Source organism: Sardina pilchardus, chromosome 6, assembly GCF_963854185.1.
Source record: "Sardina pilchardus chromosome 6, fSarPil1.1, whole genome shotgun sequence".
Classification (NCBI taxonomy): domain Eukaryota; kingdom Metazoa; phylum Chordata; class Actinopteri; order Clupeiformes; family Clupeidae; genus Sardina; species Sardina pilchardus.
Window position 1 is genome coordinate 26,673,428 of NC_084999.1, and position 13,433 is coordinate 26,686,860.

The 13,433-nt window shown below is 43.5% G+C and overlaps 1 protein-coding gene across 3 annotated transcripts in view; it reads right to left on the bottom strand.

The window, feature by feature from the left end:
- hace1 (HECT domain and ankyrin repeat containing E3 ubiquitin protein ligase 1) overlaps positions 1 to 12,928 on the bottom strand; it is a 28,013-nt gene extending 15,085 nt beyond the window's left edge. The window contains exons 1-11 of one of the 3 annotated variants that reach the window (XM_062539228.1): positions 12,672 to 12,928; positions 12,095 to 12,149; positions 11,471 to 11,560; positions 10,794 to 10,898; positions 8,638 to 8,713; positions 7,726 to 7,857; positions 7,287 to 7,369; positions 4,866 to 4,962; positions 1,148 to 1,249; positions 849 to 955; positions 310 to 460 (exon numbers count right to left, since the gene is read on the bottom strand). In XM_062539228.1, the coding sequence (XP_062395212.1) occupies positions 310 to 460; positions 849 to 955; positions 1,148 to 1,249; positions 4,866 to 4,962; positions 7,287 to 7,369; positions 7,726 to 7,857; positions 8,638 to 8,713; positions 10,794 to 10,898; positions 11,471 to 11,560; positions 12,095 to 12,149; positions 12,672 to 12,762 (1,089 nt within the window). In that variant the 5' untranslated portion in view covers positions 12,763 to 12,928. Of the gene's footprint in view, positions 1 to 261; positions 461 to 848; positions 956 to 1,147; positions 1,250 to 4,865; positions 4,963 to 7,286; positions 7,370 to 7,725; positions 7,858 to 8,637; positions 8,714 to 10,793; positions 10,899 to 11,470; positions 11,561 to 12,094; positions 12,150 to 12,671 lie in introns of all 3 variants that reach the window. The other 2 variants (XM_062539227.1, XM_062539229.1) reach the window with 2 other exon arrangements.
- Positions 12,929 to 13,433: the final 505 nt, after the last annotated feature.

Genomic DNA, 13,433 nt, shown 5'->3' on the forward strand with positions numbered 1-13,433 from the left:
ATTTGGATGCTGTGGTGTTTTAATCAGTATTGGTCATTCCAAATAAAAAATGTGCATGTATGTATGTATGTGGGTGTGTGTGTGTGTGTGTGTGTGTGTGTGTGTGTGTGTGTGTGTGTGTGTGTGTGTGTGTGTGTGTGTGTGTGTGTGTGTGTGTGTGTGTGTGTGTGTGCATGCGCGTGCGTGCATGTGTGTGTGCAGAAGAGCGCAGCAGTAAAGAGCGGAAGGGGTAAAAGCTTCGGGCGATGTGTGCTTGTTTACTCTGATGGCGTCCGCCCTCCACATTTGAACGCTCTGGTGCCTGCTGACCTTGAAGACCTGGCTGCGGGGCGTCTTGTTGCCGTTGTAGCCCATGTCGTTGCCGTTGTTGGGCGAGGACGGGCCGAGGCGGAACACGTGACAGAAGATGCGGACGATCCGAAGAAGGCTCTTCATCTGAGCCTCGTAGCTACTGGACAAGCTTTTAGGGAGACGTGAAGGGAAGATGTTGAAGAGAGAGAAGGGTACTGTAAAGAGCTGGAAATGTTATATGTGTGTTATGTGCATGTCTGTGTGTGTGTGTGAGGGTGCATTAGCATGGCCTGTTTGCTTGGCTACCACTGCAACCACTTAAATAAGACGTCGTGTGCTCAATGTGTCCACAGGAACAAACAGAACAAGGTAGAGTCAGCTCACATCATATTCAGTGCAGCCGGTCCACGTGGACTGTGTTTATTTAGGGGGGTGAGTTTGTGTGTGAGGAAGCAGTGTGAGTGTGTGTGTGTGTTTGTGTGTTTGTGTGTGTGTGTGTGTGTGTGTGTGTGTGTGTGTGTGTGTGTGTGTGTGTGTGTGTGTGTGTGTGTGTGTACCTGAGAAGCTTGTGTCCATTGGTGGTGGCCACCTCAGCCAGACTGGTCAGAATGCGCTGATAGTGAGAGTCACTCTGCTGTGAGACGTGTTCCAGAACCTGCCTGAGCTGCGCACACAAACAACAACAACAAAACACAGACAACAAAAACACACAAACACACACAATTAATATGCATGATTACACACAGTCCTCCTGCCCTGAAACACATGTACTGTATGCATGCTCAAGTACACCAAAAAGGCAACCCTGTCATTTTGGTGTTTAATTTTAGCAGAAGAAGGGTGTGGTGTCGGCTACCATGCTCTCTTTGAGCTCCTCGTTCTGAGTCATCTGGATGAGGGTCTGGAAGAGCCTGCCGTGGTGCTGGATGAGGATCTCACAGGTCTCTCCATAGCCACCCTACAGGAAGGACCGCCAAGGACAACAGGCCATAAGTGTGGGACTGCAGATTTGAGTACTCTGGTCACATTATGCACAGTGTGTGTGTGTGTGTGTGTGTGTGTGTGTGTGTGTGTGTGTGTGTGTGTGTGTGTGTGAGGATATGAAAAGGTTTCATAAAATAAACAAACAGCAATGAAAACGCAAAGAATTTGTCACTAGCGAATCATCATTCTTCCGCAAAGCAATGTAGTTCTTAGGGAACAAGGGTTGCCAAGCAACACACAGAAGCAGCATCCCAGATCTGGCTTGCCACAGTTAGATGTAATGGCCATCAGAGTCGTGTGGTGTGACCACAACATATACAGTATATTAGTAGTAGTAGTAGTAGTAGTAGTAGTATATATTAAATTATATTTAATATATCAATAGTAAATCAAATATATTATATATTATTAAAGCATAACGGCTGGAACTACTTGTTTAATATTAGAGCTTTTATTTCAACATGTGAATCATATAGAGTGAGACCTAAGGGATCAGGTGTAAAAGAATATCCTCCCATGGTGCCCTGCAGAGTTCAGGGTGTGGCGCAGTCTTTTAACAACAGCAGACAATTCAAACAATTACGCTAAAGCACCACCCACAGGGCGCATAAAAGTGTCACACACATCCAGAATTAGGGATGTTAACCGGTGACTGTTTGACCGATGGTTGACCGTATCCACGTTAGCCGATCAAAGTTGTCGCTAGTCGGTTAAAAAAAAAAAAAACGATCTCTAAATTAGGCTATTATTATAGACAGTGGACTAAACGCTACTACAGCTAGCCATCTCGTTCCATCTCGCCTGCTTGTAGGCTACTTAATAAACCAATAAAAACATTCGCATGGATGCCTCGGCCGGTGTGTCTTTTGCAATCTGGAGGTGCCCGTTTTATCCATTGGTTTTTATCGTGTTGCAGCAACTTTCCGCATAAGATGGGCTTAGATTTGGAAACACATTACATCTACATTTCAGGAAGGGTCAGGAAGGGTCAGCAATGGTAACAGATAAGGTAATGATGATCATCTTTCTTTATTATTGTTAGTAGGCCTACTTCCTCAAACTATAGCGGCGTCTCCTCGGAGCTGTCATTTTCTTAAGTGAGCCGCGGCAATTTCAGTTTCAAATGTACGGTGGTGTATTGCTGTCACACTAGAAATAAATAAAAAGCTCAGTATCAGGTAATTACGTGAAAGTTTCAAGTAATTACGTGAAAGTTTATTGTTATAACAAGATCTTTTTCACGTTTTAACAAGATATGTTTCATGTTATTACATGAAATTATCACGTTATTTCGTGATAATGATCTTTTCACGTTATAACGTGAAAATATCATGTTATTTCGAGATATGATATTTTCACGTTTTTACAAGATATGTATCACGTTATTACTTGAAATTATCACGTTATTTCATGATAATGAAACTAAACAGAAGGAGGGGCAAGAAAGGCTGGTTACTATGGCTCACGAGTCAATCAAATTCTATGTTAAGCTCTGTTTATGGCGATTTTCCAGTTATTAAACTTGTGGATGATATTGTTATAAATGCAAACACCCGAGCATTGTCCAGAATATTGTAGTGAACGGTGTTTACTGGCTACGACGGCTGTGCCCCCACTGAACAAATGGAATGATTGACTGATTGATTGAGGAGTGGTACACCTGCAGCTTGTCGACTGTGGATGATTATCAGGGATAAAGAGTTGCGAGTTGGGGCGTGCGAGAGGGAGCTCGGGCTGGTGTGAGTCGCGCGGCCAGCCGGAGCGTTTGACTACTTGTGGACTCTCGCTACTGTGGATTACCTGAACTCTGTGAGCTAACTGTGGCTACTTGTGGACTCTATCGCTACTGTGGATTACCTGAACTCTGTGGGCTAGCTGTGGTAACTGGGACTCCACGAACTAACAGGCCTGTGTGAGTGTGTGTATTGTGCGTGTGTGTGCGGGCATAGTTAGCCCCAGGCCGGGGTTAATGGCCAGTCCCTTCCCCTAGCATAACTCCGCCATAGAGAGGGCTGTTTTAGGTGGGTTGTGTGCGGATGAATGCAGGGTGGGTGCATTCGGAAGGTTGGGTTGTGTGTGTCAACTTTAAATAAATTGTAAAACGTGACTCCCTGTCTGTGTGTGATTTGACTCCTCCGACGACCACGAAACAAATATTACAATATTCTGCACCTGTATGCAGTGGAGTGGCAATCGGGAGAGTCGGGAAGAATCCCGGTGTGGCGTTTTGGGCCGTGCTGATGATTACTGTGATGAAGTGATCTCAAAAAGCCTGCACTGTGTGACTGCAGCGCTCTCCCAGCGGCCTCTCCCCGCAGCCCTAAAAATGACCACGATGACCTGACATGCAAGCTAGCCAAAGCGCCCAAATTGCGTAAACATTCACAAATGTATCAAGGCCCTTTCTCCGTCTTGCGTTAAGTTGCGTTAAGTGGATGGGAAGAAGACGCAGAACTATCAGGCTGTGTGAGCAGGCTACTCCTGCACCTCTCTGTCCGCCTCATTAGCGGCTCTCTGCCGATACACAGACTGTGGGCAGGCTACTCCTGCTCACCTCTATCCGCCTACGCAGCGGCTCTTTGCCGATATACAGCCCTGTTCCTGCTACTTGGTCAGATGGCGACTATGTAGGCTACTGTAGCCTACACACATGCTCAAAAGCAAACACTCATCAAGCAGCACTGCAATAGCAGCCAGACAAGCCTGTTCTCATTCAGCCTATGCCAGCCATAGGCTCTCCAGCCTGGTCTCGTTAAGTTTCGTTATCATGAAATAACGTGATAATATCATGTAATAACGTGATACATATCTTGTAAAAACGTGAAAATATCATATCTCGAAATAACATGATATTTTCACGTTATAACGTGAAAATATCATTATTACGAAATAACGTGATAATTTCATGTAATAACATGAAACATATCTTGTTAAAACGTGAAAAAGATCTTGTTATAACAAGAAACTTTCACGTAATTACTTGAAACTTTCACGTAATTACCTGATACTGAGCCTTTTATTTATTTCTAGTGTGACAGCAATACACCACCGTACAAATGAGCTTCTAACGCTAGACAAACGCCTTTATTTGCAACGCGATCACCTTGTACCCAAACCATTTCGAAACGAAGGAGCCATTTGTCCTCCACTTATTTACAAGCTCCTTGGTTTGCGGGACTCATGTTTCGCGCTCTAGGGGATTTTAAAAACAGTGACGTGAGTGAAATTGGCTGGGGGCTGTGTGTGTGAGCGGGGGACAGAGAGATGCGACAGAGTTGCAAAACTGCGTGGCTGTTATTTCAAATAGCGTAGAATATTTTAAACGAATCGGTTAACCGGTTTCAACCGGCTAATGAGGCTCGGTGGTCGGTCAAGAAAATTAGTAGTTTTCGCCATCCCTATCCAGAATGAGTCTGTACGTTTTTGTGTGATTGCATATGTACGTTTGAACGTTAGATGGCAGTTGTCATTGTGTATATGCATGCCTGTGTGTGTGTGTGTATGTGTGCGTGTGTGTGCGTGTGCGTGTGTGTGCGCTTGCGTGTGTGTGCGCGCGCGTGTGTGTGTGTGTGTGTGCATACACAGCTAACCTGCACACACAGGTCCAGAGGCGTGACCCCATTCTTGTCTGCTATATACTTGGCCCCTCTGGAGAGCAGAATCTGGGCAGTGTCCCTCTGGCCGTGACTGCAGAAGAGAGGAGAGAGGAGAGGAGAAGCATGGCGGTCAAATACTCGGTTACATCCTCGGTCACACAACACCGCAGCTATGGCATCACTGGAATATGCGCAGCATCGGAAGCTAGATTAGATACAACCCTCTGCAACATAAACTGCGTTCAGCATTCCTGGAGCTACAGTGTCAATTGGAGGGAATCGTTTATTGCTGATTACAGTATAACACATTTAAGGAGGACAGCTAAAGAACTGTGAGGAGAAAATAGAATTAGCAAAAAATCATTTTATTGGATAGCAAGGACAGCTGCACCTATAATAAGTGACTTAGCCAGATCACCTCACAACCTCCACATCACTTTGCACTAAAATTGCACTGAATTGAGACAAACTCCATTGAAAAAACTTTTCAACAGCATCTCAAGAGCTCTCCTCAATGTCTTAACAGCCTCATGAGATCTGCATTAATATTTTTGCTTGCTGTGTATGTTGTATATGTCCCATCCGATGAAACATCTCAACAAGGATTCAAGGATGTTTATTTGTCACATACTGTACATATGACTACTGATGTGAAGTGAAGAATGCAGTGAAATTGTCATCTCCTTCAGACAGCTGGCTGAAATTACCCTCCTCACACTGACCATTACACTGATCTTCTGCTAAACTAGTCCTGATCTGGTCCTCAGCTAGTCCTCATCGGGTCTCGATCTGTGTCAGCTCAGTCTGCACTGCAGCATCTCCTCGATGATCATTTGTAATCAAAACACTATAGAACAAGAGAGGCCGCGTCGCTCGGCAACAAGCTTTGTCTGCATGGGGCATGCTGCCGGTAACTAAAGTAGCGCTGCTTTATTTATTTGTAATTTTAGGCGCGATGACAAAGAACAGATTTGTTTGATCAGCGCTTCCCTGGCACTGTGCCTGGCACATGGATTTACACTTTTATTTGAAAGGCATCTCTTACAAAACAACCAAAAAAAAGTTTTATTAAGTTTGTATTGCTACCATAACGATATACTTTATAGCCTATAGGACTTGGATATATATTGAATTAATTTGATTACTGCTTATGATTTTGAGCAATGCCTTCACCTGAAAATGTAGACATTCTGAAGCGCTCCAACCCCCCATGGAGTTATCAGTTCACACAAGCTGCTGTTTTCTCAATTGGTCACTAAAATGTAGACATTCTGAAGCGCTCCAACCCCCCATGGAGTTATCAGTTCACACAAGCTGCTGTTTTCTCAATTGGTCACTAGACAGGCGGTTTGGTTTGGTATGGTAACCCTAATCAGCTATTAGGTGGGCGAAGCCTGGCGAAAAGACCATGCGCGTACGTTTGAATATTAGGGAAAAGTTCAAGTTTGATTTTTTCATCAAAAAGTGAAACTTTCATATAATCTAGATTCATTACACATAAAACAACATATTTCAAGCCTTTTTTTGTTTTAATCCTGAATATTATAATCTTGATGATTACAGTTTACAGCTTATGGGAATCTAAAATCCAACATCTCAAAATATTAATTTTTTTTCATATAACACTAAAATGTCAACCTGAGATGAGCTGTAATCAGTTAATGAAGTCAAAACACGGTTTCCCATCTCCAATCGCTCATCACAGGGATTTTTTTTCAAAGGGCTTCTGCTTACAGATGGCTACATCACGAGAACCTAGTTCCCTTTGCATTCTACACAGGCAGCCTCCAATCCGCCAGCAATCCTACGCTCACCAGCACACCTGACTCAAGGCCCGCTGTCCGAGCCTTACCGGCCCTCCCACCTCAGCTTGAAGGGCCTTTTACAAAGCAGCAATGTTCCACTTGAGGGGAGTATGGCGGTAGATTATAGATTGCCCAGCTCCATGAAGCTGAGCTATCAGACAGCTGTGATTGAGCTATCCCTGCATTGGACGAGCATGAGTGACCAAGCTATGCCTGCATCGGACGTACATGACCGACCTATCCCTGCATTGGACTAGCCTGCCCGTGGTTAGAGGACAGTGGCAAGCACTGATTACGCAATCAGCCGACCAGGGGTAAGGTACTTTCAGCGGTCATCAGCAAAAAAAAACATCTGCCCTTCAGATTACTAGTTTTGCCACTTTGAATAGTTTCTACGCAAGTTGAATGCGTCAGACGTTTCTTATAAAAAGGCAGACGCCACATCTTCTGTAGCCTGGTCATACCAAACCCTCGTACTAATATCGTACAGAGGTGTAATGGTGAAGGGAAATGAAAATTGAGCGGAAGCTTACGGAGGGCTATGCCAGGCTACATCCTCTGCATAAAAGGTGTGACAATCAGATGATGGTGGCATGATGATGGCCAATACCTGCAGGCAAAGTAGAGGGGCGTGGCTCCAGAGACGTTGGGCCTGTTGATGTCCGCACCACTGTCCAGCAGGCAAAGCACCGTCTACAAAAGAGACCGCCAAAAGAGGGCTATCATCAGCATCATCCAAAACTTCAGCATCTCGTCACTCAAATCCATCTTTTATCGGCTTCAGTGAGCACCCAAAGCACTTTACATATCATGCCTCACATTCACTCATTCACACACCGATGCCGGAGGCAACCTGCCCTTCGGGAGCTCTGGGGTTAGGTGTCTTGCTTAAAGACACCTCGACAGGGTCAGGAGGAGTTGGGCTCGAACCAGCAACCTTCCAGTTACTGGACGACTCTGGAGTCTGGACGACTGAATAAAGGCATAAAAAGCCCCCCAAAAATATTCAGTAAATATATATATATAGAAAAAAGAAAGAGGCTACTTACGGTCTTGTGTCCGTTCTGACAGGCCACGTGCAGGGCGGTCTGGCCCATGGCGTCCTCCACGTCCACATTGGTGACGTGCTGCACCAGGTCGTGCAGTAACTCAGTGCGGCCGTTCACCGCCAGCCAATGGATCTGGTGCAGGACAGCGAGAAGTGCAGCACAGAGGAAAACATTATGGCCATATAGGTTTGGGGGAAACTGCCATGTGTTGGGTGGTCATTAATATTATGTTTTTGTCATCACTGGTTATATGTAATTTAAAGTAACACTAAAGCACTTTTCCTCTGCCGCACGCACGCTATGAAGAGTTCAGATGCAAAAGCCTCTAAATCCACTTTTTGTCAAAAATGAGATAATGATTTTGAGTGAATGCTCTTCACATATAGTGTAAGTTAATTCAATAATTAAGCTTCAAAACTCACTAAATACCATTCTCTTCCTGGTCTGAAATATTGATTTATAGGCGAAACCCTATAGGAGCCTGATACAAAATGCTCATTTAAAAGAAAAGTGGTCAGACGGATTTAGAGGCTTTTGCATCTGAACCCTTTTGTTTATCCAGCAAATAACGATGTTCACAGACAAGGTAGAGTATGTTGCACGATTTTATGAAAGTATGATGCGACATCGAAGCAAGTAAAATTTGTCATTTCTAATGTCTCATTTCATCGAATTACAGGGACGCTACCCGATCTGGTAAAGTTACATAGTGCGGTTATAGCCGATAGAGGGCCACGAAGTGAATGCATGAAGCGCTGTTCACCCTGTTACGAGTTGATGAACAGCTAAAATGATTTTGGAAACATTATTTTAAGGTACAAAAAACTCTTTAGTGTTGCTTTAAAGTAACAAACAACTATCCACCCGTCACGGCTCTATGAAAAATCATAGGTGTGCAAGGATAAAACTCACAGCTGTCAGTCCCTCGTTGTTGCAGATGTTGACATCTGCGTTGTACTCCAGCAGCCTTCCCATACACTTCTTCTGCCTGAGGGGGAAAACAATAGAGATGACATGACTGAGACAGGAGCAGCTGCTGTCGTATGCAGGACAGGAGCGCTAGCTGCTGTGTGCAGGACAGGAGCGCTAGCTGCTGTGTGCAGGACAGGAGCGCTAGCTGCTGTGTGCAGGACAGGAGCGCTAGCCGTCATATGCAGGACAGGGGTAGCAGTTGCCTTATGGGTGCAATGCTGCAGACAGAAATCGCATTCTATGTTTCACTGATTCAAAATGTAGTTGAAAGCCCGTTCACCTATACAGCGATATGCTCGCCTCAACAGTTTAAATTATTTTAACTTAGTCGTGCAACGTCTCGCGTCACCAGTGATTATTTTGCGTGAAATCAATGAATTATACTTTCATTACACAGTGTCATCTCACTAGTTGGGTATAGGTCAATGGGACTTGGCTCACCATAGTACCACTTTGTCCTCCAAATTTGCAGAATGTTGGACCTTTCCTTTGGCTTTACATGTCTCATGAGATAGCAAATTCCACCAAACCTAGACCTGGTTCTTATACCAAAACTAATCTGCCTAAGAGCAACCTTTGGTTCCATGACTTGACTTGATTTCAGGCTCACAATGCACTTTAGATAACAGTCTCTGGCCGATCAATACAATACATGTGAATACACTGTAATGAATATAGAGGACTGTAGGTGGCAGTGTCGGGCAATGTCTAGTGGAAAAATAAATGCCATTGTGGAATGTCTAGTGTCAAAATAAACCTTCATTTCAATGGGTAGGAAACATACAACACATACCAACATAGGTCAGCTTGCACCTCTTGGTGTGCATGTACATTTGCAACCTAGCATTAAGTTTCCAGTTAAAGAGTGTCAGACGATTGGTGCCTGATCAGAGCACAGAAATGGAAAAGCACCAGACATTTCTAGTGTAGGCTTCGCTCAGCGTCTTGTGTTGTTGCTTCTAGGAGTGTTGGGTCAAACTAACGAGTGATCAGAAAAGGCGCTAGACACTATAGGCTCCCTGAGGAAGGTACTGTGCCCAAACACTGTAACAACAGCTGTCGAATTGTTGCATGCAAAGCACCAGACATGTCATGGCCTGTACAAGTGTACATCCAAAAGCAAGGCGTTAACACTGAGGTCTGGGCTACCATGTTTCAGAGAAAAATTAAAAGAGTCGCTTATAGAGCAGTGGTTCTCAACCGCTGAGTCAAGGCTGTGGATTTTTGTGGAACCCAATGTGTTTTTGTACAGGTTCATGAAATGGGATATACAGGCTATTCATAACTGAATCAATGGCACAGCTTCTTAATTTAAAAGAATTTTAGGAAGTCAGAGCTTTGCAACTTCCCTAACCCTCCTTCTATGCAAGTTCCTCACAATAGTTTACCACCCATAAGCATGGCTGTTAGGATATATTGCAGTTGCAAGACCCCACAACTGTTTCACCTGCCTGCTCTAATGGCAACAGAAAAACATCTACCCACCAATCTGAGGATTCCCACAACTTTTGACAGCGCTCTTTCCTTTGTTGAGCAACACAATCTTTCACAGTAATCTTTAGCATAATGTCATTACTCGTCTTTCTTTTGTGGTGCGCATGTGAGAATGACCACCACTGGCCTAATAATATGTGTGACATTCATCATAGCCAGTAATCATATGTTGGTGCTTTCGTTTCACCTTTTGTGTGTCTTAGCGCCCAAAAAGGTTGAGAATTCCTGGCTTAAAAGAAAAAGCGTTTTGTGTGTGTGTGTGTGTGTGTGTGTGTGTGTGTGTGTGTGTGTGTGTGTGTGTGTGTGTGTGTGTGTGTGTGTGTGTGTGTGTGTGTGTGTGTGTGTGTGTTATGTTGTTGTTGTGGTTGATGTTTTTTCCCTGTCTGTTATGCCTTCTATAGCTTTTTTCCTGTTTTATTTGTCTTTCTCTGTCTGTCTCTTTTCTGTTGCCTTATATTTAATAACAAAAAATGCAATGTAAAACAGGTGAAGTAAGTGAAGTTTGTGCTGTATATGTGGACAAACAACTGTAATAAAGTAGTAAAAAAACAAACAAAAAAGCCAAAGCGTCTGACTGAATGCGAGTGCCCCTGAGTGCTTACCCATTCCTGGCAGCCAGATGGAGGGGGGTGCAGCCAGATATGTCCTGATAGTTTGGATTGGCACCTCTCTTCAGCAGCAGCACCAGACACTCCACAGATCCGCAGCTGCCAAAGGAAATCAGAATCAGAATCAGAATTAGAATCAGAATCAGAATCAGCTTTATTGGCCAGGTTTGCGTAAACAAACAAGGAATTTGACTCTGGTTAATCTGTGCTCTCAAGTACAACACTCAACAATAACAGTAAGAATAGAATAAGGGGAAAACACAGGACAAAACAAACTCTAAGCTCATCACCCACAAGCACCCCTGTGCATAAGCGACACCAAAGTAATCTACGGAGACACTACTGTGGGGGCTATGGGGTTTTAACTCTGTAAAGAGGAAGACCACATAGTGGGATTATGTTCTGTTGCGTAAGTTTCGGCTAGATAAAAACCTCTGCTAAATAAAGGAATGATAATGAAGGGTTCACTTCATAAATGAAAAAGAGAACATAATCCACATGACCATTTCCCACCCAAATCTGATGATGTCACCATCAAGAAATGGGCAGAGACTGAACAACAATAACAGACTATGTTGGGCAAGATGTTTCTTGACAATCCTCTGTTTACTAAGCCAGACCATTAGAAGACATAAAAGCCTTAGTGGGGTGTGAACAATCAAAAAGCTTACTTGGCAGCTATATGAAGGAGACTTCTCTTCACCCGACCAAAGGCATAGTTGACATCAAACTTGGAATTCAAGAGTAGTTCAGATACTGATCTTAAGTAATGAAATGAGAAAGAAGTCAGAGTGAACATTTGAGAGCCATGTTTTCACAGATGGTTATTATTTAACACAGAGGTGAACATATAAATAAATAAATAAATAGATAAACAATATATGTATATGCATATGTATAGCCCTATTTTTTTAAACTGACAGATCAGGGAGATATTACATGATTTAGTGCCCGCATCATGAATCTGATCTCCAGTACAAACTCAAATACTAACTCCAACTCTAACTACAGTAAGTGGCAGACCTCATCATGGGAAAACTCTACTATGGCCTTTTTGGCCCTCCAATGAAAACAAAGCAATGGGGCTTTTCTCTAGGGAGGTTCTCTAGGCTACTCTGAGTCAACGTACTGGGCTTAGTCACTCAAATCACACACTAGGAAAACCCCTGTTTCCTTTTTCAGCTAGTGGTTTTATAACACTCAACGTGACATCAAAAACATAACGGATAGGAAATGAGGAAGTAGGCTGTTATGATCTTGTCACGGCTGGACAATATGCTTCTTTTCTGACATACCTGTGCTGGTCAGCCATCACCATGGGCATGAGAGTGTATACTGCTGTCTCATTGTCTGTTATCATGACACAAGAACACCAAGAGGTTAGCCTACATCACTGCTACGCACGGCTGTAAACAACTTCGACTTCAGAGATACACAGTTAACTTGTCATTCCCCTACATTTCCTTGGCTTTCCTTGGTTTTACTACTCTAAAGTAAAACAGCTTGAGAAAACATTATTTTAAAGCCACTTTAGGCTTGAAAAAGAACAATACAATCTGGATGTGATCCTAAACAGGAATCAGAACATGCATCTTAAACACATTGCAGAGGTATTCGTTCCTCTTTGCGCATAATATGTGGCCATTTACAACTAGGCCTGATTGGATACTGTAAGTTAACATTTATGTTATGAGAATCGCTAACCTATATTTAGATAGTCATCTTGTAAACAGGAAAATATGTGTCAGAGTGTCTCAACGACACAACATTTGCTCGTATGCCCGCCTATCATATAATATTAGATGATGAAATCATCCAATTACGCAGTCATTTGAGAAAAAAGGAGATTTGAGCTCGCTTGGTCTCTTTTACCTTCCGGGAGTTCCACGGTCCTGGCACGGCGCAGAGAACGCGTCAGCCGATTCAGCTGTACATTTAATTGCTCCATCGCCCGTTCCATCATATGTGTACAAAATACTCGGATGAAACGAGGAAAATGAGCATCAAGCAACCCTGCTCTTACTGAACCGAGTTGTCTTGGGTCCCCGTGTCATCCATCTAGCTGGCGGCTCGGGAATGTATTCGGGTTCAATGTTCAACCGCAGAACGCCAGCCTGCCCTATGATTCATTCAGCATTATTTCCTCGTTCCCCTTCCTGTTTTTACGAAATCCCTTGCGCGTAGGCACAGAGGAAGTCTGGGAATGGTAGTTTTCGGTGACTCGACGGGATAATTGTCGGAGCTGTACAAAATCATATCAGCATGCTGGCACAACATTGTGCTATATCAAATTCATATGGAGCAACACCTTGCATTTATAGTAATGCGAAACAAAAATTGTCTACATTGTGAATAACCTAGGCTACATAGTATAGGGGAGACCGGGTATAGTTGAAACACAGGGATAGTTGTAACATCACCATTTCCACAGAACAGGAATAAGATATTGGACATATGATCACATCAGCATGTTCACTACTCCACCACTATCCCACATGGTGATTTTTAAGCCTATAATGTCAACCGTTCTAATTTAGCAAAGGAAAAGGTGATTTTGACATAAGAAAGTCACATTTTTCACCACGGCTATATTTTTCTTAGTACTTTTACCATTGATGATACAATCACATTCCT